Below are 27,277 nucleotides of genomic sequence, written 5' to 3' on the forward strand. Positions count from 1 at the left end.
TCAGAGCTCGGATTGTTATATACTGCCTGCCCCAGTTGGAAGGACCCGAGGGTACTGTGAACCCTGAGCACGGTCCCTGGACACAGTAGCGTAGCCTGAACATTTTCAGAGTAGTGGCCGGGGTATCACAACATGTGCGCAACCTCCTCTGAAACGGAGAAGTCATTGTTTATCATATAATCCAAATGCGGGGTGGACAGCGAGTGATTCAGGGTGGCCGTGGCCAGCACGTAGCTCCGCCACAGTCTCGAGATGGGCGAGGCAGTTGGATGACTGGAATAAAGGTCTGGCAAAAACACCCAAGGCAATATCATCAACAGTAAAATCGTCTTTTGAAGTCTTAATTTCATTAATAATGATCATATTAAACAAGACGCTGAAGGACGAAGGGCGGGCGCATCTTTCATCAAAATTGGAATGTGTCAACATATTTCAATAAGCGCTGCTATAAAAAAAAGTGACCGATAACACATCGATGTCACTGAACGGCACATAGTGAAACCTCCAAATCAACAAGGTAGGTAGACATACATTTTCTTGTCTTGTTTTCAGGAGGTTTGCTTTATTTACAGCATTTCTGTTGCTGTGAAACATTTATTCTCCGTCACAGGCGACTTGTGTTGAACAGCGCAATGAAGTTGCTGCTCTTGGCTTTCAGCCTTTTCCTGCTCCTCGCAGTCGGTGAGTGCATGTCTCTGACTGGACATAACCACAGACGGCCCAATGCGGAAGCGAACCAAGCATTTACTTTGAATGTACAATGAACAGACGAGTGACCCTGGAGTAGGATTTCTTTTTTAGAGAAGGTAGTGGCGAGGAAGAATCGAGCAAATGACATTCAGCAGAATTTTCAAGGTATCAACAGTTTGAGGTGGCTCACATCCAAACAACAGTTCTAGGAAGCTATACTCTCATCCTCCCAAACTATAACCACCCGATTCTAATACGTGTGTAACAGAGCCTTTGTGGTTTGGTATAATACGAAGGACAAACATAATACCTCAATAAGATTAAAATTGAGTGATTTAATTTTTGTGAAAAAATGCACAAAATGCGTTGGCTTGCTGTTCGGCAGTTTTGTGCCGTCCTTGAATGGTATTTTTTTTAATTTTTTTTTTATGCAAGCGAGTATGTAATTATTTTGTTTGCTTCAAACGCTTGGGTGTTGACTTAGGACAGTGGCTCTTTTCCATGTACGTTGAGAAGTGGTGTCAAAATTGCCTTCCTTTCTCTTGAGCGCTAGACGCTACGCTACCTAGCTTGCTCCGCACCGCGCAGGTCTCTTGAGGTAACTTAATATGCGATGGATGTCCTTTTGATGATTATTCATAATTTTGGGGTTCTTCTTCAGGTGCGGGGGACCGTTTCCATGACATTCGTCAAATTCACATGGTTTTCTCCCATAATTTGGAAGCCAAGAGATATCGCACCCCGGCGCGCCACCCTGGTGTGATTGGCCAGTTAGACAGACATGGCGACAACCTCCGCCGGCGCATCCGCCTTCCTTCCACAGTGGATTAGACGTGAGACTCAGTCATACTCCAGTCTGTATTCTTTTATGTCTGGTACTAATGATTTTTTCTGGATATAAATTAAAATGAATAAAGAATATTTTAGGGTGGAGGTGGCATGAGTAAAAAAATTGCATGTAAAAATGGCATGTACTCCATGTCACAGCTTTTAAATGACTTGTGGGCCATTAGCGTCTCCAGGAAATAAAATCAATGCATGCAAAACAAAATCTATAGATTTGTTTCCTTAGGATCCTGGACATTGAACAAATGACCAGTTTAGTTCCAATTTAAAGTACAATTTTTTTTTTTTGCCTCCTAAAATTAGACACCATCGTAAAACATAATTTTTTAAATCCCTTAGAAATGTAACTTTTTTTTTACATAGTTGTGTTATGCTTTATCTATCCCAACTATGCTTTAAATTGAATTTATCGGTAAAGACAAAACCAAAAAAAAAAATTCAAATTCATGCTATTGGTTTTCAATTAGTTTTGTTACCCTACACATTTCCCCCACTGAAAAACTGAATTTTCCACAAGTCACATGGTCCGCAAGCAATTGTCCCATTTAGATTCTCTGCAGTCCACAAAGAGGCCAAAATGAAGTTCACTCATTCGTTTTTTTGTATGTTTGATGAGTTTTGTAGGAGTGGGAGAGTCGAAATCACTTGGCACAGTGATGCGACCTAATTAATTTATGGGCGGTGTTATTTGTGTATTCTCCAAATATTTTTTGTTGTTGTTGAATCACCTTGCGAGAGAGAGAGAGAGAGAGAGAGAGAGAGAGAGAGAGAGAGAGAGAGAGAGAGAGAGAGAGAGAGAGGGAGAACACGATGATCCCCAGAAAGAGAATGAAGAGCTAAAGTCTTAAATCTGAACCTCTTGAACTTTCTCCAACAGGTGGACCAAAGCGGCAGGAGTGCATCAGGTCTGAATGCCGTCAAGAATCCCCCAGCATTCATTAATTTGAGTTCACTTGCAAAGCATTAAAAAGAAATTTTTGAAAAAAAAATGAAGTGCATACTTTGGACTCCTTTTTTGTTGGTGATGTTAAACATGAATGTGTGCTGATGTATGTTGTGTTTGAGAGCTAGTTGAAAATCCCACGGTGTGTGGTGTGCAGCCACCTGGCAAAACCAACACATCGCCCACAAACAGATTCCCCTCACGAATCGTCCCAGGTCAGATGGTGCAACTTTACTCCACGTCTGGCTACACTTGTTGAAACTTTAACCCTTTCAGGTACTGCGGTTACCACAGTGGACAGCTCATCATGTTATCAGGTTACGGGGTGCATGAAAGGGGGAACTTGCTTCCACTGCTATTTTTCTTCCCCTCAAATTTTGCTGGTATCGGCAGCCTTCATGAGTACTCGGTACCTTGAAATAAGTCTGATATCAGCCCTATACCAAAACATCATATTGGTCCTCACCCATCCCGACAATTATTCTTGCCCTTCAATGAAAAAGATTTGATCCACTGTTGTTTGAATTGACAGGATGACGTAACATCCTCGTCATGACCGGCCCCCTGAGAGCACCCGTAACTGTAATGTGAACTGCGACGAAAACAAATTGGACGCTCCTGCATCCATTCATTCACAACACCTACAAAAAAAAAAAAAAGACTCCAAATATTCACTTGTACATTTAATTGCTTTTTCGAATGATGCTCTGCAAAACAACTTTATTAAGGATGTCGAGTCCTGAGGATCCTTGGATGCACTCTGATTCGACTCCTGTCAAAGAAAGCAGAAGCATTTCAAACTTCCAATCACACTGTCAATACGTGTTTCAAATATACACGTGAAAAGGAGAATACTGACTTGACTTGGAGTGCATCTGCCTAATGGCCATGGTGGAGATCATGGAGAGGCAAACGGTGGACATCATGGTGATGGCCGTGGTGGAGGTCATGGAGAGGCAAACGGTGGAGTTCATGGTGATGGCCATCATGGAGATCATGGTGATGGCCATGGTGGAGGTCATGGCTATGGCCATCATGGAGATCATGGTGATGGCCATGGTGTTCGGCACCTGCTCCTCAAAAAGAACCATCGAAAACCAAAATCAATCAGATGGACGGATGCTGTGCAAACTCATTGGGATTCTCGCAAAGGATTGACACCTTTACCTGCGACAAGCAGCAGGGCGACGGCGAAAGCCAAGATCATCATCTTCATTGTGATGGTCAATGCAGCGGTCTGGGAGAGACAGAACACGAGATCGTGAAGAACGGGGGCGCACCAACGGGTCGTATCCGTTTTCGCCAAATTCAAACAAATCCATTTTACTTTTAATTTAAATTTGAGAGAAACAGTTCTGTACCGCTACTGTACTGCACGCACCCCCCGGGGGTTCACAAGATTATAATTGTAAAGGCAGTCAGGGAGGTTGAGTCTAAAAATTGATCCTTGAGTTTGAAAAGGGCTGCACAGCTCGACAAGTGTCTAAAATGAAATTAGAGCCATAGTATCTACCACATAGTATCGGATCATGTCGACTTACCTTGACGATTTGTCTTGATGGATTTCTGCAAGTCGGTTGATGAAGCGGTCGTGGCTGTTCGCTCTTATATAGTGAGCGTATGTTGTTTCTCCTGGCCCTCTTGTACACATTGCTACCTTGTTCAAATATGTTGCATACATCAATTTGTCATAATTACCCAGTTTTTAACGATATGAGCAGTTTGTTCTGGGTGGAGGAGGCTTAAATTTGCCTCTTGAGGTATGGTTTAATGAGCAAAAATGATTATTGCATTCATTTTTGCGCACACAAGACATGCATATTGCTTATAACGTCGAAACCTTTTTCCTTGATAAAATATGATGTTATTCCCCAACCTTTTTCCTTGATAGAATATGCTATTCCCCGAATAATACGATGTTTTTGTAATAGAAACTCGTGCAAAAAATATGACTATCTTGTAAGATTTGTGACATTTTTCTCATTCTTGAATATTTCAGAACATTGGGACTTTTTTTTCTGAAAACAAATACGATTTTTCCCTTAGAATTTTATCACCCCTTCTTGTTATATTCTTCCTCCCCCAAAATATTTTCTGAATTGGATGTGATTCTTTCAACATCATGATTTTTATTCTTTTAGCACAGGGGTGCCCAATACGACCGGGAGCTCGCGGACTGGTCCCAAGTCGAACGCGAGGGGTATCGAGGGGGAAAAAGTACAACCATAAAACATTTTGTGTGTCTGTGTGCGTGTTTTCACATGATATATTTTTGTATTAGTGGATAGTGAACCCTGAGCACTCTATCAGTCTCACTTTTACTAAAAATATTTAAAAAATAAATTCATTTAAAAAGTAAGTTACCTTTAACATACGATGGCCCATGACCAGCATCACCGGAAGTTGTTAGCGGCTAGCAGGTTGCAATTGCAGCTTGCGGTCAGAGCTGTTGCGGTACATCATTTATTTATTATTTACAATTTACCGAGGGGAAAGAATGCGAATCTGGAGTGCCGGGAGAAGAAGCATTTTAAAACGGTACACGCGAGTTACGCGTGCCATGCCTCCGCGTCAGGTCTCGACCAAGGTAGGAATTGTCTTTGTGATTTCCATTTTTTTTAATCTTGGAAAGTTAAAAAAAAAAATCGCGTTTCACAAATACCTTTTCATTCACTACTTTTTTCCCCCATGGCGCTTTTGGTTTCTGCAAATGTTACATATACATCCAATTAAGGTAATTAGCTCGTAAAGATTTGAACAGTTTGTCCTTGGTGGAGTCAGTTTTCTTTTGATGATTGATGGATGGCTTTCGAAGCCTCGACGAAGTCAAATTTGCAAAAGAATGTTTTCGATTGCAATAACATTTTGGGCATTTCCTTGAAATATGTTTTTTTTTTTTTCAGATTGTATCCAAACCTATATGCGGTTTCAATTTTTGTCAGAATATTGCTGTATTTTTGAATTTTTGGGACTTTTTCAAGACATTTTTAACCCCCCCCCCCCCCATCTCAAACAAATACATTGCATTACTATTTACGTCTTTTTCTATTATTCCAAATTTCTTTTGTTAGAATATGACTGTTTTTCTTGGAAAATCATGACTTCTTTCTTAAATTCTTATTTCCCTCTCCCAAAGTCTTTACAAGTTTCCTCAAAATACATTTGTTCTTTTAGAATTGGAATAGTACTCTGCTCGTTTTCCTTTATTATTATTATTATTTTTTTTTTACGAATATTAGTGTTTTGCCCTCTAATATCATCATCCTTTGTAAAACCGTTTCGCTTTGAAATATTACAACTTTTTGGGTTTGATTACCTCTTTTCACTGGAATATTCACTCCCCCAGACTCACCCCTCACCCCCGCCCATTACCACCCACTCAAAGGAAATTACTACCTTTGATCGCACTTTTGGAAATTACAACAGAAAGTTTGGAAGGATTTATGAAGAATAAAAAAAATAAAGGAGAAGAAAGAGCAGACAAATGCTTTTTACAGAACCACTTTTCATTTTAATGAATACAATCAAAAACATTTGTGCAACATTTTCAATTTTAAAAAATGGATGACGTTTTTATTTTGTTTGTTTGTTTCCGACTATTTGGCTGACACTTAAAGCTATATGGAAAGTTAAAATGAACCAGAAGAAACATCAGCTTTCTGGAGTTATTATTGTCAAGATCATATAATTGGGGCGGGTGCTTGTTCGGGGACACGGTTTATGATGAAATTCATGAGTGCCACTCGTCCCGCTTCTGCACCAAGCACACCCAAAAGGAAAACATGGATGACAATACTGATAAATAACAGGTTCCAGAGTCATGGAGGATATTCATGACCCTGCGTGGTGGAGAAGTGGCGTTAACTAGCCTTCAAGTAAAACGGGATATCCTAGTGCAGTGCAGTTGTCTGTTTGTGTGTGTGTGTGTGCGCGCGCATACTTGTGTTGGTTGTGGCCTCCGCGTGCATGACGCCGCAAGACGTCTTGCCGGGCTGCGCGCCGCCGTCCATCTTCTCCGCCTCCAGGATCATCCTGCGGAAAACCTTCACGGCGGTCTGCACAATCAAGTGGCACACAGCTGCTGTTCATGATGTGGTTTTGAAGCCCTCTCGAGGCCTGATTCACAACGATCCCAAATGGTGGGCACTGAAATTGAATTAATAGAATTTTCTCTGTACGTGGGGTGTTATACGGTCACACGATTCGCTTGTACCTTTGATTATCAGAGTGAATGACTCGAATGAATCAAGATTCAAAACCTACCAATTAAGTGTAAATGCTTTTAAAACCAGATTAAAAACTACCAGGATGCTTTTTCCCTACTTTTCCCATGTCAATGATGATATAAGGCAACTCGGCTCTTATTTAACATGGGCTGCTGCGACCGCACCAGAGACATTAAATAGGAAATGTAACAATGCAAAACTACCGTATTTTCCACACTAAAAGGCACACTGGATTATAAAGCGCACCTTCAATGAATGGCCTATTTTGTAATTTTTTTCATATATTGGACGCACTGGATTATAAGGCGCAATCTACAATGCATCCACTAGATGGAGCTGTGCTCCATCCGTTTGACTCGAGAGGCGCTCATGACCGCCTCCGAAAAAACGTAAATTAACCCATTTAATCCCAAATTTTTCCCAGACGTTTAAAAGTCAAAATCAGGTGTCATTGGTAACACGTTTAAGTAATCAGGAATAAAAAATTTTAGAGCCCTGTAAATTAAATCATTGTTGTCCTTCACAAATGTGACCGGTGGGATTAAATGGGTTAACTTGCTTCCAGTGCTATTTTTTTCCCCCTCAAATTTTGCTGGTACTGGTTTTGGTCCTCACCCATCCCTACAATTGTTGTTGCCCTTCAACGAAAAAGATTTGATTGATTGATCTTTGAATTGACAGGATTACGTGACATCATAGTCATGACCGGCTCCTTGAGAGCACCCGTAACTGGAATGTGAGCTGCGAAAAAAACAAGTTGGACTCTCCTGCATCCATTCATTCACAACACTTATAAAAAAAAAAAAAAAAGACTCCAAATATTCACGGAAACATTTTTTTATTGCTTTTTCTGATGCTTTGCAAAACAACTTTACTAAGGACGTCTAGGCCTGAGGATCCTTGGATGCACTCTGATTCGACCCCTGTCAAAGAAAGCAAAAGAATTTCAAACTTCCGATCACACTGTCAATATGTGGATCAAATATACACGTGAAAAGGAGAATACTGACTTGACTTGGAGTGCATCTGCCTAATGACCATGATGGAGATCATGGTGGTGGCCATGGTGGAGGTCGTGGTGGAGGTCATGGTGATGGCCATGGTGGAGGTCATGGTGGAGATCATGGTGATGGCCATGGTGAAGGTCGTGGTGGAGGTCATGGTGATGGCCATGGTGGAGGTCATGGTGGAGATCATGGTGATGGCCATGGTGGAGATCATGGTGATGGCCATGGTGAAGGTCGTGGTGGAGGTCATGGTGATGGCCATGGTGGAGGTCATGGCTATGGCCATCATGGAGATCGTGGTGATGGCCATGGTGTTCGGCACCTGCTCCTCAAAAAGAACCATCGAAAATCAAAATCAATCAGATGGACGGATGCTGTGCAAAGTCATTGGGATTCTCGCAAAGGATTGACACCTTTACCTGCGACAAGCAGCAGGGCGACGGCGAAAGCCAAGATCATCATCTTCATTGTGATGGTCAATGCAGCGGTCTGGGAGAGACAGAACACGAGATCGTGAAGAACGGGGGCGCACCAACGGGTCGTTGTATCCGTTTTTGCCAAATTCAAACAAATCCATTTTAACTTTAATTTGAATTTGAGAGAAACAGTTCTGGACAGGGGCCGCTACTTGTAATATTCACAAGGTTATACTTGTAAAGGAAGTCAGGGAGGTTGGGTCTAAAAATGGATCCTTGAAAACTTGGGAAAAAAATATGGTTAGAGTGCAAAAATAAAGCAAAATGGGCAATTTTTTAGGTTGTACGAGCACCAACTATCTGGAGTTTGAAAGGGGTGCACAGCTCGACAAGTGTCCAAAATGAAATTAAAGCCGTCGTATCTTCCACATAGTATTGGATCATGTCGACTTACCTTGACGATTTGTCTTGATGGATTTCTGCAAGTCGGTTGATGAAGCGGTCGTGGCTGTTCGCTCTTATATAGTGAGCTCATGTTGTTTCTCCTGGCCCCCTTGTATTCATTGCTACCTTGTACAAATATGTTACATACATCAATTTGTAATCATTACCCCGTTTTTAACGATATGAGCAGTTTGTTCTGGGTGGAGGAGGCTTAAATTTGCCTCTTGGGGTATGGTTTTATGATCAAAAATTATTATAGCATTCATTTTTGCACACACAAGACATGCGTATTGCTTATAACGTTAACCTTTTTCCTTGATAAAATATGATGTTATTCCCCGAATAATACGATGCTTTTTTTAATAGTAACTATTTTTTGTGCAGAATATATGACTATCTTGGAAGATTTTTGGCATTTTTCTCATTCTTGAATATTTCAGAACATCGGGACATTTTTTTTTTTAATCTGAAGTTTTTATTTTATTTTATGAAAACGAATATGAATTTTCCCTTAGAGCCATCATGGAGATCGTGGTGATGGCCATGGTGTTCGGCACCTGCTCCTCAAAAAGAACCATCGAAAATCAAAATCAATCAGATGGACGGATGCTGTGCAAAGTCATTGGGATTCTCGCAAAGGATTGACACCTTTACCTGCGACAAGCAGCAGGGCGACGGCGAAAGCCAAGATCATCATCTTCATTGTGATGGTCAATGCAGCGGTCTGGGAGAGACAGAACACGAGATCGTGAAGAACGGGGGCGCACCAACGGGTCGTTGTATCCGTTTTTGCCAAATTCAAACAAATCCATTTTAACTTTAATTTGAATTTGAGAGAAACAGTTCTGGACAGGGGCCGCTACTTGTAATATTCACAAGGTTATACTTGTAAAGGAAGTCAGGGAGGTTGGGTCTAAAAATGGATCCTTGAAAACTTGGGAAAAAAATATGGTTAGAGTGCAAAAATAAAGCAAAATGGGCAATTTTTTAGGTTGTACGAGCACCAACTATCTGGAGTTTGAAAGGGGTGCACAGCTCGACAAGTGTCCAAAATGAAATTAAAGCCGTCGTATCTTCCACATAGTATCGGATCATGTCGACTTACCTTGACGATTTGTCTTGATGGATTTCTGCAAGTCGGTTGATGAAGCGGTCGTGGCTGTTCGCTCTTATATAGTGAGCTCATGTTGTTTCTCCTGGCCCCCTTGTATTCATTGCTACCTTGTACAAATATGTTACATACATCAATTTGTAATCATTACCCCGTTTTTAACGATATGAGCAGTTTGTTCTGGGTGGAGGAGGCTTAAATTTGCCTCTTGGGGTATGGTTTTATGATCAAAAATTATTATAGCATTCATTTTTGCACACACAAGACATGCGTATTGCTTATAACGTTAACCTTTTTCCTTGATAAAATATGATGTTATTCCCCGAATAATACGATGCTTTTTTTAATAGTAACTATTTTTTGTGCAGAATATATGACTATCTTGGAAGATTTTTGGCATTTTTCTCATTCTTGAATATTTCAGAACATCGGGACATTTTTTTTTTTAATCTGAAGTTTTTATTTTATTTTATGAAAACGAATATGAATTTTCCCTTAGAATGTTATAACCTCTTCTTGTTATATTCTTCCTCCCCCAAAATATTTTCTGAATTGGATGCGATTCTTCCAACATCATGATTTTTGTTCTTTTAGCACAGGGGTGCCCAATACGATAGATCGCGGACTGGTCCCAAGTCGATCGCGAGGGGTGTCAAAGGGGGGAAAAAAAACCCACAAACCATTTTGTGTATCTGACTGCGTGTTATTTACATGATAGATTTTTATATTACGCCACAATGCGCCATTAGCATCCTATCAGTCTCACTTTCACTAAAAGTATTTAAAAAATAAATTTAAAAAGCAGGTCACCTTAACATACGGTGGCCCGTGCAGCGAATCACCGGAAGTTGTTAGCGGCTAGCAGTTTGCGATCAGAGCTGTTGCGGTATATCTATTTATTTATTTATTTTTTTGATTATTCTCATTCAGAGTTTGTTTCATGTAAAATTCACCGAGGGTAGTGGCAAAGAATGCGAATCTGGTGTGCCGGGAGAAGCATTTTAAAACGGTACGCGTGAGCTACGATAGTTAACACGCTACAAAAGTGCGTGCCGTGCCTCCGCGACAGGTCTCGACAAAGGTAAGCATTGTCTTTGTGATTTCCATTTCTTTATCTGAGAAAAAAAAAAGACATTTCACATGTACCTTTTCATTCATTACCTTTTTTTCCCCCCATAACACTTTTGGCCTCTGCAAATGTTACATATACATCCAAATAAGGTAATTAGCTCATAAAGATATGAACAGTTTGTCCTTGGTGGAGTCAGTGTTCATTTGACGATTGATGGATGGCTTTTAAAGCCTCGACGAAGTAAAATTTGCAAGACACTTTTTATTTCTTTTTGACGACATGGCAGACTAATATTAAATTGTCAAATGTATAATATTGCTCTCTGAATGAGGTATTTTGGTTGAAATAAAGCAACGTTTAACTTTTTTCATTCTTTTCTTTCGATATGCGGTTTCAATTTTTGTCAGAATATTGCTGTATTTTTGAATATTTGGGACTATTTCAGGAAATGGCCAAAGCAAATTACTTCTATTAGACCTTTGACTGCACCTTTGGAAATCACAACAAAGTTTGGAATGATCTATGAAGAATACAAAAAGGAGAAGAAAGAGCAGACAAATGTTTTTTTACATAACCACATTTGGTTTTAATGATTACAATCCAAAACATTTGTACAACATTTTCAATTTTAAAAAATGGATGACATTTTTATTTTGTTTGTTTTGTTTCCGACTATTTGGCTGACACTTACTGCTATGTGGAAAGTAAAATGAACCCGAAGAAACATCAGCTCTCTCGAGTTATTATTGTCAAGATCATATGATTGGGGCGGGGGCTTGTTTGGGTACACGGTTTATGATGAAATTCATGAGCGCCACTCGTCCCGCTTCTGCACCAAGCACACCCAAAAGGAAAACATGGATGACAATACTGATAAATAACAGGTTCCAGAGTCATGGAGGATATTCAGGACCCGGCGTGGTGGAGGAGAAGTGGCGTTAACTAGCCTTCAAGTAAAACGGGATATCCTAGTGCAGTGCAGTTGTCGTGTCTGTTTGTGTGTGTGTTTGTGTGTGTATGTGTGTGTGTGTGTGCATGTGCGCGCGCTTAGTTGCGTTGGTTGTGTCCTCCCCCTACATGACGGCGCAAGACGTCTTGCCAGGCTGAGCGCCACCGTCCATCTTCTCCGCCTCCAGGATCATCCTGCGGAAAACCTTCACGGCGGTCTGCACAATCAAGTGGCACACAGCTGCTGTTCATGATGTGGTTTTGGAGCCCTCTCTGTGCCTGATTCACAACGATCCCAAATAGTGGGCACTGAAATTGAATTAATCGAATTTTCTCTGTCCGTGGGGTGTTATACGGTCACACGATTCGCTTGTATCTTTGATTGTCAAAACTACCGGGATGCTTTTCCCATATCTATGATGATATAAGGCAACTCGGCTCTTATTTAACATAGCCTGTTGCGACCGCACCAGAGGCAGGAAATAGGAAATGTAACAATGCAAAACAACAACTTATTATTTTCTGACATAAATTTGATATATCAATTTGTAACATTAGACACGAAATATCATATTTAATGTGCATGAATATGTTTTGATAGCTGCAATCTTATATATATCCCCATATTTGGGAGTATTTATGTTTATTGTCCTCAAGCTTCGAAAACAACTGACACATTCTCCTGATATGTGCGAAATATTTTCACCCGGTACCTGGTTTTCTTTGGCCGAGGATTCCATGAAGGCAGCGTTCCAGGAGTCGGCTAATGCTTTCCCTTCTTCGCAGCTGATTACTCTGGAACAAAAAGATCAGGGCCACGACATTAGGTACACCTGCCTCCGTCAACCGCGCTGATAGCTTGACCACATACCGCTCCATGTGCAGGTCATTCTTGTTTCCAACAAGCATGATGGGAACTCTGTCAGCGCGGGAGAAGAAAAGTGGCCCGTTTTCATACCATTGTGGAATACGCTCGCTATCAAAACAAGTCGATGCCGCGGTGGTACTCACTGAACTTTCCCCACCATGTCCAGCAGTTTTTCGTGAATCACTTGGACCACTTCAAAGCTGCAAGAAACGTCTGTTTAATCAGTTATGTTGCCGCGTATGTTTTCCACGGCTTGCGGAAGTGAAGCACACCTTTTATTGGACGTGACGGAATAGACCAGGATATAGCCATTTATGTCTATGGAGTACGTCTGAGGGAAGATGGAGTACTCATCCTGTGGAGACAGAAATGGTACGATAAAAATTTACACTTTTCGTCCAACCCCCAATTTTTTATTATTTTGTCCAAATATTAGCATCATGCTAAACTCGTATCTTGATGACTGTGCGATATCGTACCACAAAGGAAAGCGGTACGGGTATCGATTAGCATATGCACGCAAGGAGTAACACAATCTACATGCAGCAAAAGTCTCGTATTTTCCACGCTGTAAGGCGCACCGAAATAGCATGAAATTTTCTCGAAAGCCGACAACGCGCCTTATAATCCGATACGCCTTATATATGGATCAATATTCTGATTTCTTGGCCGTAGTATTTTAAATGTTCTGTAAAGCACTTTGTTACAACTGCAATGGTTGCGAAAGCTCGATATAAATAAAGCTATAATTATATTGTATTCACTTTAGCGTAGCTCCATCTAGTGGATGCATAACATAACTGCAGCCACTATTGTGGTTTATATTCTATACGCCTTATAATGTATATAATAATCAGCACTTTGTGTGCAGCGATGGCTGTTTGAAAGTGCTCTATCAATACACTCTGACGTATCCAAGAAGTGAGGAGTACCTGTCCTGCTGTGTCCACCAGCTGAAGATGATACTCTTGGCCGTTTATCGTGATCAATTTAGTAAACGCTGCAGCGGGACCAAGAAGGAGAAAAGGCATCAGACAGTGACACATCTCCACATGCTCTTCGGAGTGGATCCATCCCGCCCGCGAAGCCCCCTCGCAGAGACACTTTGCTTTTACGCTAACTGCTGACAAGTTATCTGTGACCGGACACATCCCCCCTCGAGTTTCTCGATCCATGAAATGGTGGCAGCTCCGCTGGGTTAAGATCCATCATTTTCACGCAATGGCTAAACGACGCTAACGCGCTATCATGTCCGAAGCATGAAGCTAAACAGGGCTGTCGTGTTAGCGCAGATTCACCGTCTTGGTTATTTGGGGAACTTGTCGAAGTCTGGGGGAATTTGTGTTTAGCGAAGTGTCTGCTGCTTGCGCCACATCCACAGATCCAGTACAGCAGGGGTGGGGAACCGTTTTGACTAAGAGAGTCATGAAAGCAAAATATTTGGAAATAGTCATCTTGCCGGATCCATACGCGGAGTAGCCGCAGGCTAGCTTGCGCCCTGCTCAGTAGCTTGCACACTTCCTTTCTGTTGTCTCCCGCAAGGTATTTTCATGCGAATGTAGCATAGCGCGTGTCAAAGTGCCGCTTTACATTCGACCGATTCATCGATGGTATTTTGTCATTGCAAATTGGACACACCGCAGAACCTGTTCTCTCCACAAAGGCGATTCCTTTGATCCATTCGTCCTGAAGTGAACTCGTCATCTTTTTTTCTTTTTGCCATTTTATTCGGCGAAGAATTAGCTTTGAGCTAATGACCGACCGGGCTGATTCAAAAGGGAGCGTTTATCTGTTACACAGCAACGGCCAACGTAGGCCAGTATCATCCGATTAAAATTGCTCCTGCCGTCAACTGCAACCCTGAACAGGACATGAGCAGTGAAAAATCGATGGATGGAGCGAGAATATTTTGTTTTATCTGCGAGTCAGATGCAGTCATCAAAAGAGCCACACCTGGCTCGTGAGCCATAGGTCCCCGACCCCTGCACTACAGTAATTCAATCCATTCATGTATCTCACCATTATCCTCACATTTAAGTGACGGGCGAGCTGGAGCCTATCCCAGCTGTCTGTGGGCAGTAGGCGGGCGTACACGTATGGACTGGCTGCCAGTCAATCACAGGGCACATAAACACAAACAAGCATTCACACTCACAATCATTCATGTGGACAATACTGAGCAGTGAATTTTGTGTGTGTACACGAGTGGTCCGCACACTCCCTCAAGTGGTCGGTGAAAGTATGTGCATCTCAAATATATTCAAAATACTTTAACAATATGAAATATACTTTTTAGGGGGGAAAAACTGCTTTGTTTTGATGAACGCTTGCACTGTTGTGCCGCTTTATTTTGATGTTTGTTACGTTGATTGTTTTTTTTTTGTTTGAGGCCGATGCCGATTCTGATATTTGATAGCAGCACCTGATGGAACTGTTGCCTCCACAATGAAAACATCTGGATTTGCATGCACTTATTTTTTTGAAGACTCGGGCTTCAACGAGCAGCCACCAAGTCGACGTGGTTACCGAGAGCCAGACTTGGCTTAGCTGTAGAGGGCGGTCGTGGTGAGCAGCAGTTAATTGACACAAAACCGTTTAGCCAGAGTCAAATCCGTGTGTAAAATGTTCGGTAGTCCATGATCATTGGAGTATTTTGACAAAAACGTGTCACAGACATGGCACCAAGAGAGCGGTGTCCAAGTCCGGTCCTCGAGGGCCGCTATCGTGCATGTTTTAGATGGTTCCCTCCTCCAAAACACCTTGATTCAAATGATCAGTTCATCGGCAAGCTCTGCAGAAGTCCGATAATGATCCTGATCTTCCAGTACTAAGACATCTGGGAACTGCTTTAAATGGTGTAAAAGAATTGCACATGTACAAAAATGTGTTTTCATTTGCTAACCTCATGCAAATCCCGATGCAAATTCACAACAGATAAAATTTTGATGGCAAGTAGGACCAAGAAAAAAAAAAAAAGACACTGTCATCCTCCTTACCAAGTACTGTACTTACTGTTTTCTATTGTCGGATCATAGGAGTCGACAAACTGGCCCTCCACAAACTGAATGGTCAAAGAGGACTTCCCTGTAAAAGAAGAAAAGATGAAAAATCTGAGAAATCATCGGACGCGCGTGGTTGGAGGTGACCATGACTCAGCCATCACTTGACATTTTTGTTTCATGTTTTTTTTTTTTTGACTTCATATAATTAGTTCACACGACTACTCCGACTGAATTTCCTGAAATAGCCGCCACCTCTGTTCTAGTGGACACCATTCCCCAAATAGTATATTACAATGGATGTCAATTATAATAAACGTTAAATAGTGGCCTTTATTTAAAATGAATGCCCCTATGCCCCAATTACCATGTTTCCCAAAAGAGTGCATGCACTCTTCTTTAACAGAGGCTCCGACCCAAATTACTCTTTTGGCACAGCGGTTACTACAGTGAACAGCTTATCATGTTCTCAGGTTACAGGGTGCATGAAAGGGTTAATAGTGGCACACGCACTAATAGAGAGCCCGCCCAAATTACTGTACAGTATTTCATCAAATATTGGCCTCCGCTCTTACTTTGTAAACGCCCTGCTTAAATTACTGAAACCGTACTTTCCTCAACTGCTGTAATGGCTTTCGCGCCAATCGGTCCCTGCTCCAATTCCCTAATGATTTCCTCAGCTACTGCCTTTGCTAGTCTAGACACAAAACCCATACCCGGACTTGGAACCATAATTTGAAACCTTAAAGGGGAAGTGAAGTCAAAAATTGTATTTACAATAATATGCTCTATGAAGTCCCACAAGTCTTAAGTGTGATATTTTGATTAATTTTACGTTTGTGGGATGTGAATTCAGATGCAAAATCCACCCGTTTTCATCCATCTCGGGGGTGGCCATTTTGCCACTTGCTGTCAACTGAAAATGACATCACAGGTGCTCAGGGCTCAGCTTGTGAATGCCACATGACCAAACCCAGAAAACAGGTGAGCCGTGATTACACGTTTCATGTGGCCTTAATCATGTGGTGTCATTTTCACTCTACATGTGGAAAAATGTCCATCTCTTCCGATGGATAGAAATTGTTGGATTTTTCTGTTGAATTCAACGTAGTATTAATCAGAATGTCGGGTTTAGACTTGTGGGGGCTGCATAGAACATATTAATGCAAATAAAACTTTCGACTTGACTTCCCCTTTAACCATGGCTTGAAACCCTACTTTGTAACCCAAAACGTCACAAGAAACCTAAATGCAAATTCTAACCCTGGCTTGAAACCCTAGCACTTGCCTAGCAAGTCGACACCCAGTTTTTAAACCGTAACTTTGTCTTGATACAACTGTAACTTGAAGGTTTATCTTTTTTATTGAAAAAAAAAGATATATTTCAAAGCATGTATCTATTTTTTCCCCCACCCATTGTATTGGGCACCACTATTAATAGTTATATAAACGCCAAACCCTGATAATAAATGCATGGCACTCTGCTTAAGTGTAATTCTAGCATTTCCTACTGTTGGAGGAATATTGAGTAATTACCATTAGTATGGATAAAAAAGATACTAAGTGAATATTGAAGCATCCATCACGCTAGGACACCCTCCATCTTTTCCTTCCTTTTTTTATCCGCATCTAAACGGCGCTTGTTTGACGTGCTAGTGGTGACATAACCGGCTAGTCATGCGTCAAAGCCACCCGCTCGTCAAGCATTGTCCTCGGTGGTGTGGTTTTGTCCTCGCTTGACGGCGAACGTATGCCAAAAATGTGGGCCGTTTCGGTTTTAAGGCGGAGGCCTGCTGCCGGGGCCGCCTTCACCTGAGAGAGGGGAGGGATGCTGCGAGGACCCTATGTAGGGCCCGCTACAGCCAAGCCCCAGCCGAAGCAGGCACCCCTTCCCCGGGGGGAGGACCGGCCGTTCTCGTCGTGTGACCGGCTCTCACCTACGGATCGGTAGCCGAGGATGGCGAGCTTTCGTGACTTAGGCTGCGGCATGTCTCGCCCTGGTTATCGCATCGAGTCCTCGCGGTTCGACCGCAACCTCCAACCGGAATGGCACCCGAATCCCAAGGAACGCGACGGCTGGCACATACAGCCCCAAGTCCAAGCAACCGGCGGCGGTGTTTGCCTCCTGTCGCCCTCAACCCGGGTGGGGGAGATTCGCGGAATTGATTTCAGGTCTTACGCGGGAAAGCGTGGAAGAAGCTTTCGGTTTTCGAGAACTGCGTCACTCCCCTTCGCATTGTAATGAATTAGTAATTACGGCTCCTCTCCGATTGGCTCGACCCAGGAAAAAGGCGTGTTCGAAGTGCCGTTGAATGGCTACGATTGGACAACGCCGCCGTTCGTCATAAAACAAGGGGTTTGGGTAGAGGATGTGATTGGTCAACGCGAGCGTCGTGACGCGAACCCAATGTCGTTTCCATCTTTGAGGGGTCAGGAAACAGGGATGCTGCTGCGAGCACGACGTTATCATGCCATTTTAATCCCTTTTTCATTCAAGATTTCATTTACATATTGCAACACGCAGTGTGCATTGTGGTGAATATATGTTATTACGGTACTTTCTACTGTCATTAGTAGTAGGAACAGCAGCAGTATAAAACAGTGGGAATGATCATTTTGGCGATAAATTGCTGGATTGAATACAATTTGAATTAAATGATTAAACGTATTTTATTTATAAGAGTCAATCATGAAATTGATTTACTTCTTTTTAACAACTATTCTAATAACTAAGAAATCGAGAGATTATGTAATGAAATGAACATATTGTCAGTATCTGAGTGACAAACCAACATAAATCAAGGGTTGGCAACTAAAAATAGATATATTTGTCTATTGCTATTTCTAACTAATTTCTTTTATTCAATCAGGTTGGTCCCATTGAGAACCTCTTTTCCAAGCGAGACTTGGCCAGTGCCACTAAGACCACTCATGCCATTGTTTGAATTCAATTTCTTCACTCCGTAATATTGTGATTTTGCTCGTTATCCTTATCATTATAATTTGTCGTAGTCGTTAGCTGAGGAGTAGTACTTGTAGAAAAATAGATTTTTATTTTTTAAAACCAATTTACAAAGGAAAATAATTCCCCTCAAGAACACATACATTATGTTGTCATGACAGAAGTTAGCCACTAGAGGGACCCATTACATCACACATCTCAAATACATCCCACTCAGCGCCAGTCAATCTTGGACAAAATAAAACCCAAAACTAGAATATACTTGATATATGGTACATTTCCATGACAACCTCACGTCACATTCTAACTACTGTTTACTTCCATCCTTGGAACTATCTAATAAGAAGCTAGACTCAGCCAAAACCTCCGACCACAGGAACCTCAGGCACATCAATCCGGCGACCGTTAAAACACAAACACTGATCATTTCACTTGATAGCATGACGTCCGTTCCACTAAAACACCCGCTTCTTAATATAACCGTGGTTTGGAAAAGCGAGCCGCAGGCATGCGACAATGGCGTAGGAAGTGAGGCCACAATTAGTGGGTTAAGCCCGCGGGCAGATGGTGGAATTCCAGGCAAAGGTGGTGAGAGGATGGCATTCTTCTTTTGACGTTTACAAGAGGGCCCCCATGTTTCTAATGCCCCCCCCCCCAAACACTACATGCGAGACATACCACCCTATACCACTTCATCACTAAAACGTACAAGGCCATCGTCAATAAGATCTAAGTTACTTGCACACACATTTTTCAACACACGGGGAGGAAACCAGCATGTCATCAGTTGAAGCATTTGTTTTCTGTGACGTTGGGTATCACAAAAGTGGATAGTGGACGGAGAAAGCTCTGTGGTACCTACGGCACAATCACCACACATCCACAAAATGAAGAGCAGGAATAGGTCACGCCGGTAATAATGGCCATGGATTAGCGTGTGCTGACACAGCCTGACAATAAATACCCCTCCGCAGAACTGGCAACAGGTGCATGACAAGATTGTTTCACTTTAATAAAAAGGCTTAAAACAACCCTCGGTGAAATAATACATTAAGCTCTTTGCGACGCGGAGGCCTTCCATGATGCCCCAGACAATGAGGGTGATTTCACACTGGAAACCTTTAACAAGTTTTAATCAGAATAGCGTTTTGCTAAGTTAAGTAAAGCAAATAAACCCGAACACGGATTGACCAAGCTGGTGGAAGAGCACCAAACTGACTATGGAGAGGTTCGGTTGTGGTGAGAACGCCATTTAATCTCAATTCCCTCGATTCTGTTTGGTCAGGTAACAAGGGTGCGGAACAAGCAGAAACCAACGTAGAGTACCTTACTCTATACGCTATACGAACCTGACAGGCGAGCTTTGAGCATTTTTCAAGCCTTTTCAAGTGGCACAAAATGACCACCAGTATATCTATCTATCTATCTATCTATCTATCTATCTATCTATCTATCTATCTATCTATCTATCTATCTATACCCAAAAAAGATTTAATTTCTCAATTTTGGGAAAACTGCAGACACCCACAAAAAAGTGGCAGGTAGTTGTGTGCGACTTTCAACGTTACCTCGGGTAATCCTGCAGCCCCTCATGCTCATGGACACCAGGCAGGAGCTCAAGCCTTGTCACAGTCTGTTAGTATGCCAGCCAGCATGCCAGCCGAAGCGAATCGACCACATCCTCCAGCTGGACCGGGGCCACCGATGGGCACCTGGACCCACGCTCGTAAAAACAGAATTGCATGTTTAACTCTGAAGAAGGCGCTCACGGCTCAGCGTGTGCACGGTGCTCTCCTGACAAGAGAATCTCCACAGCTCTTTTCCTTCTACGTGCACAATTACGAATTTAATAACTCCTTTTTTAAGCTGTTTGGACTTGATCGATTGGCTGTTGTCCAGAGTCACGCTTGGCCTGAAAAGACAGCCCTCACAAGGTGCCATTGTGGGGTCGCGGGGGATCCAGTGATTACCATATTAGTGTGGCGTGAAACATTTATGGCAGTGAAACGCTCTGGCAAGTGGCATTTTCTAGAAGGGAGCATTGTCACATCCCATTTTGTGAAGCGGCCGTGCCAGAACAATAATCCGCCGCGCAACCGGAACGGATGGAAATGAGAGCGTTGACATATAGCTCGGTCCATCACACCTGACGTACCTTGAAGGCCTCATTCCAACCACTGTCAACGCACAGCACATCTAACGCGGAGCCTCTGCTGCCGTTTTCAAAGCAAGAATTCTCCCAGTGCCATCCCGCTGCTCCAGAGCTCATTAGTAAAGCTCGCCAAGCTAACCCCCGCTGCCCTGCTATGTAGCAGAGTCACTAAATTTGTGATAATTTACTGGAACGTACTCAAAAGCCTCAAAACCAGGCAAAAAGAGAGGACGGCTTAGTTGGAAGACAAAGTTGTTCACAAAATCTGCAACTTAGGTTAACTTAGTGCTTCGAGCTAACATAAAACACTTGTTGCTGCATGATTTGCCAAAGCTTAAGTTGGTCAACTAAAATCAAACATGGGCGACTGGTTAGCATGTCCGCCTCATAGTGCAAAGGTGCAAGGTTCGATTGTGGCTTCCTGAGTGGAATTTTGCAGGTTCTCCCCTATGCCTGCGTGGGTTTTCTCCGGGTACTTCGGTTTCCTCCCACATTTCAAAAACATGCATGGCAGGTGAAAGGAACGCTCAAAATTCAGAAACCGAAGAAAGTTTAATCTTCGATGAACTGAATGCCAAATTTGACAACGTTGACGATGTAGCATCTCCTATCAACGTAACCCACGTTTTTTGTAACCAAAGACAATTTAGTCTTTGCATGTTTCCATCCATCCATCCAGTTTCCGATCCGCTTTATCCCCACAAAGGTCGCGGGGGGTGCCGGAGCCTATCCCAGCCGTCTTCGGGCAGTAGGCGGGGGACACCCTGAACCGGTTGCCAGCCAATCGCAGGGCACACACAGAGACGAACAACCATCCGCACTCACACTCACACCTAGGGACAATTTAGAGTGTTCAATCAGCCTGCCATGCATGTTATGGAAATGTTGGAGGAAACCGGAGTACCCGCAGAAAACCCACGCAGGCCCGGGGAGAACATGCACACTCCACACAGGAAGGCCGGAGCTAGAATTGAACCCGGTACCTCTGCACTGTGAGGTCGATGCGCTAACCACTGGATCACCGGGCCGACCCTTCGCATGTTTTTCATATGTCCAAATCAACTTAGCATGTTAACAAAACATCCATTTATTATTATTACACATATATTTTTTTGTAAACAAAGTGCATTTTGGACAGTTTTGACTCGAGTCTTCAATGAAGCCAACTGGCTCATTTTTGCAAACCAAAAGAAGAAGCTCCATTTGAGGAAGCTCCAAATGGTGTCAAGGAAGCAGTACAGGGTCAACCCTGTCAACTGACTCCGCTAACAGGACCTCTCAACAAGATGACTCAAACTGAGCGACCGCTATGCTCACGGCAGTGTTAACATCAGGGCTGTGGGGCTCATTTAGGCTCCTCAGCGGTGCTTCATCACTCGCCTATCGCCCGCACGGTCACGTTACCATCGTCCTCCCTTTCTGCCGCGTCAGCAGACACTGATTCGATCCACTACTGAGCCCGGTTAGCTTTCCTGCACATGTTACAGATGTTATCTCGATACACCGGAATTAACCTGGATGGCGCTCTCCCCCGGGTGTCGTTATCGTCCATTCATCACGTCGGCCCACTTTGTTAGACCGTTTGTATCTGGTCCCAGATCTCACGACAGATAACCAGCCAGCCTGGAGCGAGAATAGTGGATGACAAAATAGGCTGCAAGAGTTTCACTTATCTGATAAGGAAGGAGAACAATATTCCAAGAACATGGAGGATGCTTGTCTCATTTGTTTAGGCTCTCTTGTCGCCGACTGGCTTCAAAGGTCGCGAATGACAATGTAAAAATGACTCCATTATCTGCACCGCCAAATGCGGTTTTGTACCCATCGAAAACTGTTTTGAGCATACGTGTTTTGAATAAGCATTTACAATGGCAATTTTTCAAATAAAATTTAGACTTCGATAAACTGAACACTGTAAATGTAAAAAAAAAAATAGCAAAGGCAAATTAGTCTTTAGGTTTGGAATCTCACATATGTGGTCGACTGGTTAGCGCGTCGGGCTCACAGTGCAGAGGTGCAGGGTTCAATTCCAGCTCCGGCCTTCCTGTGTGGAGTTTGCATGTTCTCTCCGTGCCCGCGTTGGTTTTCTGCGGGTGCTCCGGTTTCCTCCCACATTCCAAAAACATGCTGATTGAACACTTTCAATTGTCCCTCGTTGTGAGTGTGAGCGCGTACGATTTTTCGTCTATGTGTGCCCTGCGATTGGCCGGCAACTAGTTCAGGTTTGAAACAACCATTTTGAAGAAGTCTTGGGCTTGTGACGGCCTTCCACTCGGAAATTCATGCAAATGTACCAGTTATTGTCGACACGTGGGCAACACTAAATTGTCATCAAAGTTTGACCATTTTTGAGGATTCACCATGAATAAAGGGGCATGCGACAATCTGTTCATAGCTTCTTGCTGGTCTAATTATATTTCTGATTAATGGATTGCTTTTTTCGGGGGCCTCGGCATACTCAAAAATGCATATGGTTTTTGCAAGAGCTTATATCGGAGTGAAAATAGATGCATTTTGAGGCTCGCTCTTTTTGCCTCTGCCAGAATGTATATTATTTGATCTCTTTTGTACTGGCTATTGTCTGGTGAGTCTGCAAAGGGAAAGACCATGCGAAGTCTTTGTGGTGCCACATAACCAGATAACCCTTCACACGAGATCATTTTTCTCACCCTTGAGGCTACGCAACTGTGCCGGTTCTCATTTAGGCACTAATGACCCGTCGTAATAAAAAAGGTGTCTCGCAAATCCGCGAGGGACGGTAGATCCCATTTCCCTGTCGTTTAAATGTCAAGCTGTTTCCGCACATCTGTTCCTCCGGGGTGTGAAGAAAAAAAAACATGCATGGAATAAAGGATGTGTTTGTAATGAAGAGTAATGAAGCCCAGGGTCGCTTTTCGGCAACCACTTGTGTCATCGTGACATCTTTTCCGGCGTCGATTGAGCGCGTTCGCTAGTCCGACTTCTCGCGCCACCCCACTTTGAGTAAGGAAAGCCTTTTCTGCATATTTGATTGCATGTGACGCGAGCCTCATGTTGCCACCGCGGGGGTCTGTCGGCACACAGCTGAGGTGTCATCTTTCTTATAAATAAATGAGCGCAGCCTGTCATCGTGATGCATGCGATGCTCAAGACAAAGTGGATTGGATCACAATGGCTTGGTGCCAGGAAGCTTTTTTTTTTTTTTTTTGTCATGCCAACACATAAAGATATTGTTGATATGAAATCAGAACAGTGCAATGATAATGATAGAGCAGGAAATGGAATTTATTTTGGGACACAGAGTTACTTCTAAGGTATTGATGCTCATCCAATACATTGGATCTCACATGCCCCCAAGTGCTCATTCATTACAGTCGAGGACCCGCGACCACAAAATCTACCTTGAGGCCTGTTGAAGTGTGAGAAGCGCCCGCCAACACTTGAGCTTTTAGTGTCTCTTCATGACTTCCCCCGAAGGACGCACGGCCAACCGCAGAAGCGCTTTAGGTTAGAACACCAGACAAGTTAGGGTCGGAGAGACGATAGGTTTGCATGCCGCAATCCCCTCAGAGTATCGGGGGCCATTAAACAAGGAGAGTGGGGAGAAGCGCTCGAGCTGATCATCATCAATTATTCAGCAGGCGCAAGTGTGAATATTGACACCGGTGGACACATCTCTCACCCTAATGGAGCATCGCGGAAGTTAAGAATCTCCATGTTGGCAAATTTGAGGACAAAACCTGCAGGCCACGCAAAGCCAAGCCATCATGCTAACTAACCAAGATTGATGGGAGGTCGAATGGTGTGTGTCAGCACCGTTGCAAGAAGTTTCCGGGTTCAACTTGTGTTGGTTCTCAAATGGAACACCATCTTCCAACCCTCCAAAACCATAAAGTCACAGCTTCTCCTTTGTCAAAATGCCATACAAAAAAAAAGATGGATCATTTATTTAAAAAAAAAAATGCTGTGACAAGCTGCAGGTCACGCCAACTGTCTCTCATGTCCAATTCCGCAAAGTCAATATTCCAGCTGTCACTCATAAGTGCTGATGTAGCTGCGAGTCGATATGGAAAGCACTCCGGTGTTGGAAACGGCTGCTCACTGTCAACCAAGTTCTTTTGATTACCGCACGCGAGCAGAAACGATGACTAAGGCCAACGTCAAGCGCGGCCCCCGTTTTGTCGCTTCGGGCCGGAAAATTCGATCAAGACGCGTCGGACAAACTTAAAAGTTCTATGACGTGATGGTTGATTTTTCCTGATGCAAGGATCATTTTGGTCAGCTCTCGCCGCAGAAAATAATTCCAGAGACGGTTGGATACTTTTCAGGGAAAACATATTTTATCACCTATTCACGTAAAAACTGATGAATGGAAGAGAATTTAGGGAGTGCGTGAGACAGAGGAATCATGCTTGAAAGAAATCATCAGGTCAGAAGTGGCATTACTGCATCTTGTCAGTAGGGAGCGCTAGTAAAATCTCAAACAAAAAATTTAATAAATGCAATTTAATTTCTGTCCAGGGCTCATATTTCGCAGCAGTCTCTTGGCCCCTAAAGTGTCCGCTTTAAACAAAAATGCCAGACTTCCTTTGTTTCTTCAGGAATGGGTTCCTGAAACTTTTCTCTCATGAGCAACATGCCCGCCGAATTTCATGTTGCTGAGTTGAGATGGCTCTGTGGAGTCAATTTTCCCCAAAAGTGTGAAAGCTGTGACGATGACAGTTGCCCCTCAGGGACCAAATGGGGAAGACACAACGCCATGCGGTCAACCTTTCCGGGAAGCTTAGTGGGATGTTCCATGTCCTTTTGCACTTGAGGTTTTAAAAACGGCATGCGTGTCTGCACAGGAGGCTCCGTTAATGACTCTGAGAAGTTACTTTCACTGCTGCCTCCTCGGTGTCAGGTTTAAGTCGCGACAAGAAAACAATTGTCCCGGACAAAGGAGATTACGTCAGGTCATTGGTTGTGCCTTAATTTATTTGATTTTTTTTAAGGGACGGACGGGGTGGACAGTTCAACACAAGCATGTGAATTGAGATGTAGCCTATGTGCCCCCTACGTCTCAGTCTGAGGTCATGGCATTGACACGGAACCCCCTCCTTGTGGAGTGGGAGGGGGCCACGGTTCTATCTGTGGACCTGACAAATGACAGGACCAGCTGGGAAATGAAACCCTGTAAGACAGGCACTTTGTCTGTAACGAGCAGACCACGCGCAAGGGTCCCCACAGTGCCGTATTAGCTCAGGGAGGATTCAGTGATACGAACCGCTGATGAGGACCGGAGAGCGACAACTCGGCGTTAGGGAATCAAATGCGGACGTTTTTTGACGATGGGCGGGAAACAATCTCATGGCTTCTCCAACAAGGAGCTAAGCGAGGTGAGCGTGAGCCAAGGAGGTCGGAGGAGCACCGCTAGCGACCAGACGAGTCTTTCATCCGCCGCCGAGAGAATCCGCAGGCACGCCACGGTGCACTTTGGCTACAGCACCCTGAGCCTGGCCATGCGTGGGCTGGATGACGCCCCGGCCGAGTTGTGGGAGCTGCGCGAGCTACAGAAGCTCAACCTATCGATGAACTGTCTCTGCTCGCTGCCGCCGGCCCTCGGCGCGCTGGACAACCTGGTGGTGCTCAACCTGTGGGGCAACAACCTGACCAGCCTGCCGCCCGAAATCGGCTTACTGAAGAAGCTGCGCGTGCTCTTTGCCTGTCGCAACCGCCTGAGCGAGGTGCCCGAGGAGCTGGGATCCTGCACCTGCCTGGAAGTGCTCAGCCTGGCCAACAACCAGATTAGCGGTCTGCCCGGCAGTTTGGCAGCCATGTGCAGCCTGACCAAGCTTAACCTGAGCCACAACCGCATTGCCCACATCCCTACTTGCGTCTACAGCATGAAGGGCCTGGTCTTCCTCCACCTGGCCTGCAACCGACTGGAGACTATCGCCGACCAGATCCAGGACCTGGTCAACCTCAAGATCCTCATCGTGGAGGGGAACAGCATCCACACCCTGCCCAAGACCCTGTGCTTCCTGGAGTCCTTAGAGCTCCTCAATGTGGACTTTAACGAACTGCAGAACGTACCAATGGAGATGTACCTGCTGATCGGGCTCAGGAGGCTCGCCTGCCATCCTCTGGACAAGGGACTCCATATTATCCATAACCCCCTGCTCAAGCCCATTCAGGAGGTACTGCAAGGAGGACTGAGCTCCCTGTATAACTACCTCAAGCCTACGTGAGGCACCATCAACGGGTGCGACACCGGCACCCGGATAACGCCGCACACATGGACGCCCGCTCCTCAAAACACATACCCGCCCCAATGCAGATTCCACTATCAGTATTACATCACAAGGCATCTTGAGGCACACAAATAGATTCGAAGAGCCGTCGGCGGTTTGTAGCCGTTTATTTACAACCGCCTCGCGCGCTATGCGGAGCGCGCGTGTGAGCGTAATCCGCAGTTAAGGGTTAAAAGGAGGCGGCAGAAATTCACAGGTCCACATTTGGAGGCTGATCAGTGGCGAGCGGATGGCGGCGAGGCGGGTAACGCGCACATGGTTTGTTGCATGCAGGTCAGCGAGATCAGTCAGTGGAAAGAACAGTAAAGGAGAAGGGGCCGG

At 43.9% G+C, this 27,277-nt stretch overlaps 2 protein-coding genes and 1 long non-coding RNA gene across 4 annotated transcripts; 2 read left to right on the forward strand and 1 right to left on the reverse strand.

Annotated features, from left to right (window-relative positions):
- The first annotated feature begins 502 nt into the window (after positions 1-502).
- LOC109524052 (uncharacterized) lies at positions 503-2,500 on the forward strand. Its single transcript, XR_002169896.1, has 4 exons — positions 503-517; positions 611-681; positions 1,352-1,544; positions 2,414-2,500. It is a non-coding gene; the product is annotated as an uncharacterized LOC109524052 (long non-coding RNA).
- Positions 2,501-6,064: 3,564 nt separating this feature from the next.
- On the reverse strand, positions 6,065-17,823 carry rheb (Ras homolog, mTORC1 binding). Of its 2 annotated transcripts, none has more exons than XM_019883861.1 (8): positions 17,508-17,823; positions 15,584-15,655; positions 13,504-13,571; positions 12,844-12,926; positions 12,715-12,771; positions 12,575-12,622; positions 12,417-12,498; positions 6,065-6,534 (listed from the first exon to the last, which is right to left on the reverse strand). In XM_019883861.1, exons 1-8 carry the CDS (start codon positions 17,557-17,559, stop codon positions 6,370-6,372), a joined length of 627 nt encoding a protein of 208 aa, XP_019739420.1. In that variant the 5' UTR covers positions 17,560-17,823; the 3' UTR covers positions 6,065-6,369. The 2 variants fall into 2 exon arrangements, with proteins under 2 accessions (XP_019739420.1, XP_019739421.1); XM_019883862.1 differs by lacking the exon at positions 6,065-6,534 and adding an exon at positions 11,318-11,921 and having other exon boundaries at positions 17,508-17,822.
- Positions 17,824-25,827: 8,004 nt separating this feature from the next.
- LOC109524062 (leucine-rich repeat-containing protein 30) lies at positions 25,828-27,267 on the forward strand. The gene has a single exon (XM_019883629.1). It carries the CDS (start codon positions 25,994-25,996, stop codon positions 26,891-26,893), a length of 900 nt encoding a protein of 299 aa, XP_019739188.1. The 5' UTR covers positions 25,828-25,993; the 3' UTR covers positions 26,894-27,267.
- The last annotated feature ends 10 nt before the right edge of the window (positions 27,268-27,277 follow it).

Source organism: Hippocampus comes, unplaced genomic scaffold, assembly GCF_001891065.2.
Source record: "Hippocampus comes isolate QL1 unplaced genomic scaffold, H_comes_QL1_v1.1 scaffold159, whole genome shotgun sequence".
Taxonomy (NCBI): domain Eukaryota; kingdom Metazoa; phylum Chordata; class Actinopteri; order Syngnathiformes; family Syngnathidae; genus Hippocampus; species Hippocampus comes.

Coding starts and splice junctions, on each gene's coding strand:
- LOC109524062 (XM_019883629.1), top strand. CDS start 25,994: ATGGGCGGGAAACAATCTCATGGCTTCTCCAACAAGGAGCTAAGCGAG.
- rheb (XM_019883861.1), bottom strand. CDS start 17,559: ATGCCGCAGCCTAAGTCACGAAAGCTCGCCATCCTCGGCTACCGATCC. Junction 13,572..15,583: donor TGATCCGACAATAGAAAACA/GTAAGTACAGTA, acceptor GTCCCGCTGCAG/CGTTTACTAAATTGATCACG. Junction 12,927..13,503: donor TGGTGGACACAGCAGGACAG/GTACTCCTCACT, acceptor CTGTCTCCACAG/GATGAGTACTCCATCTTCCC.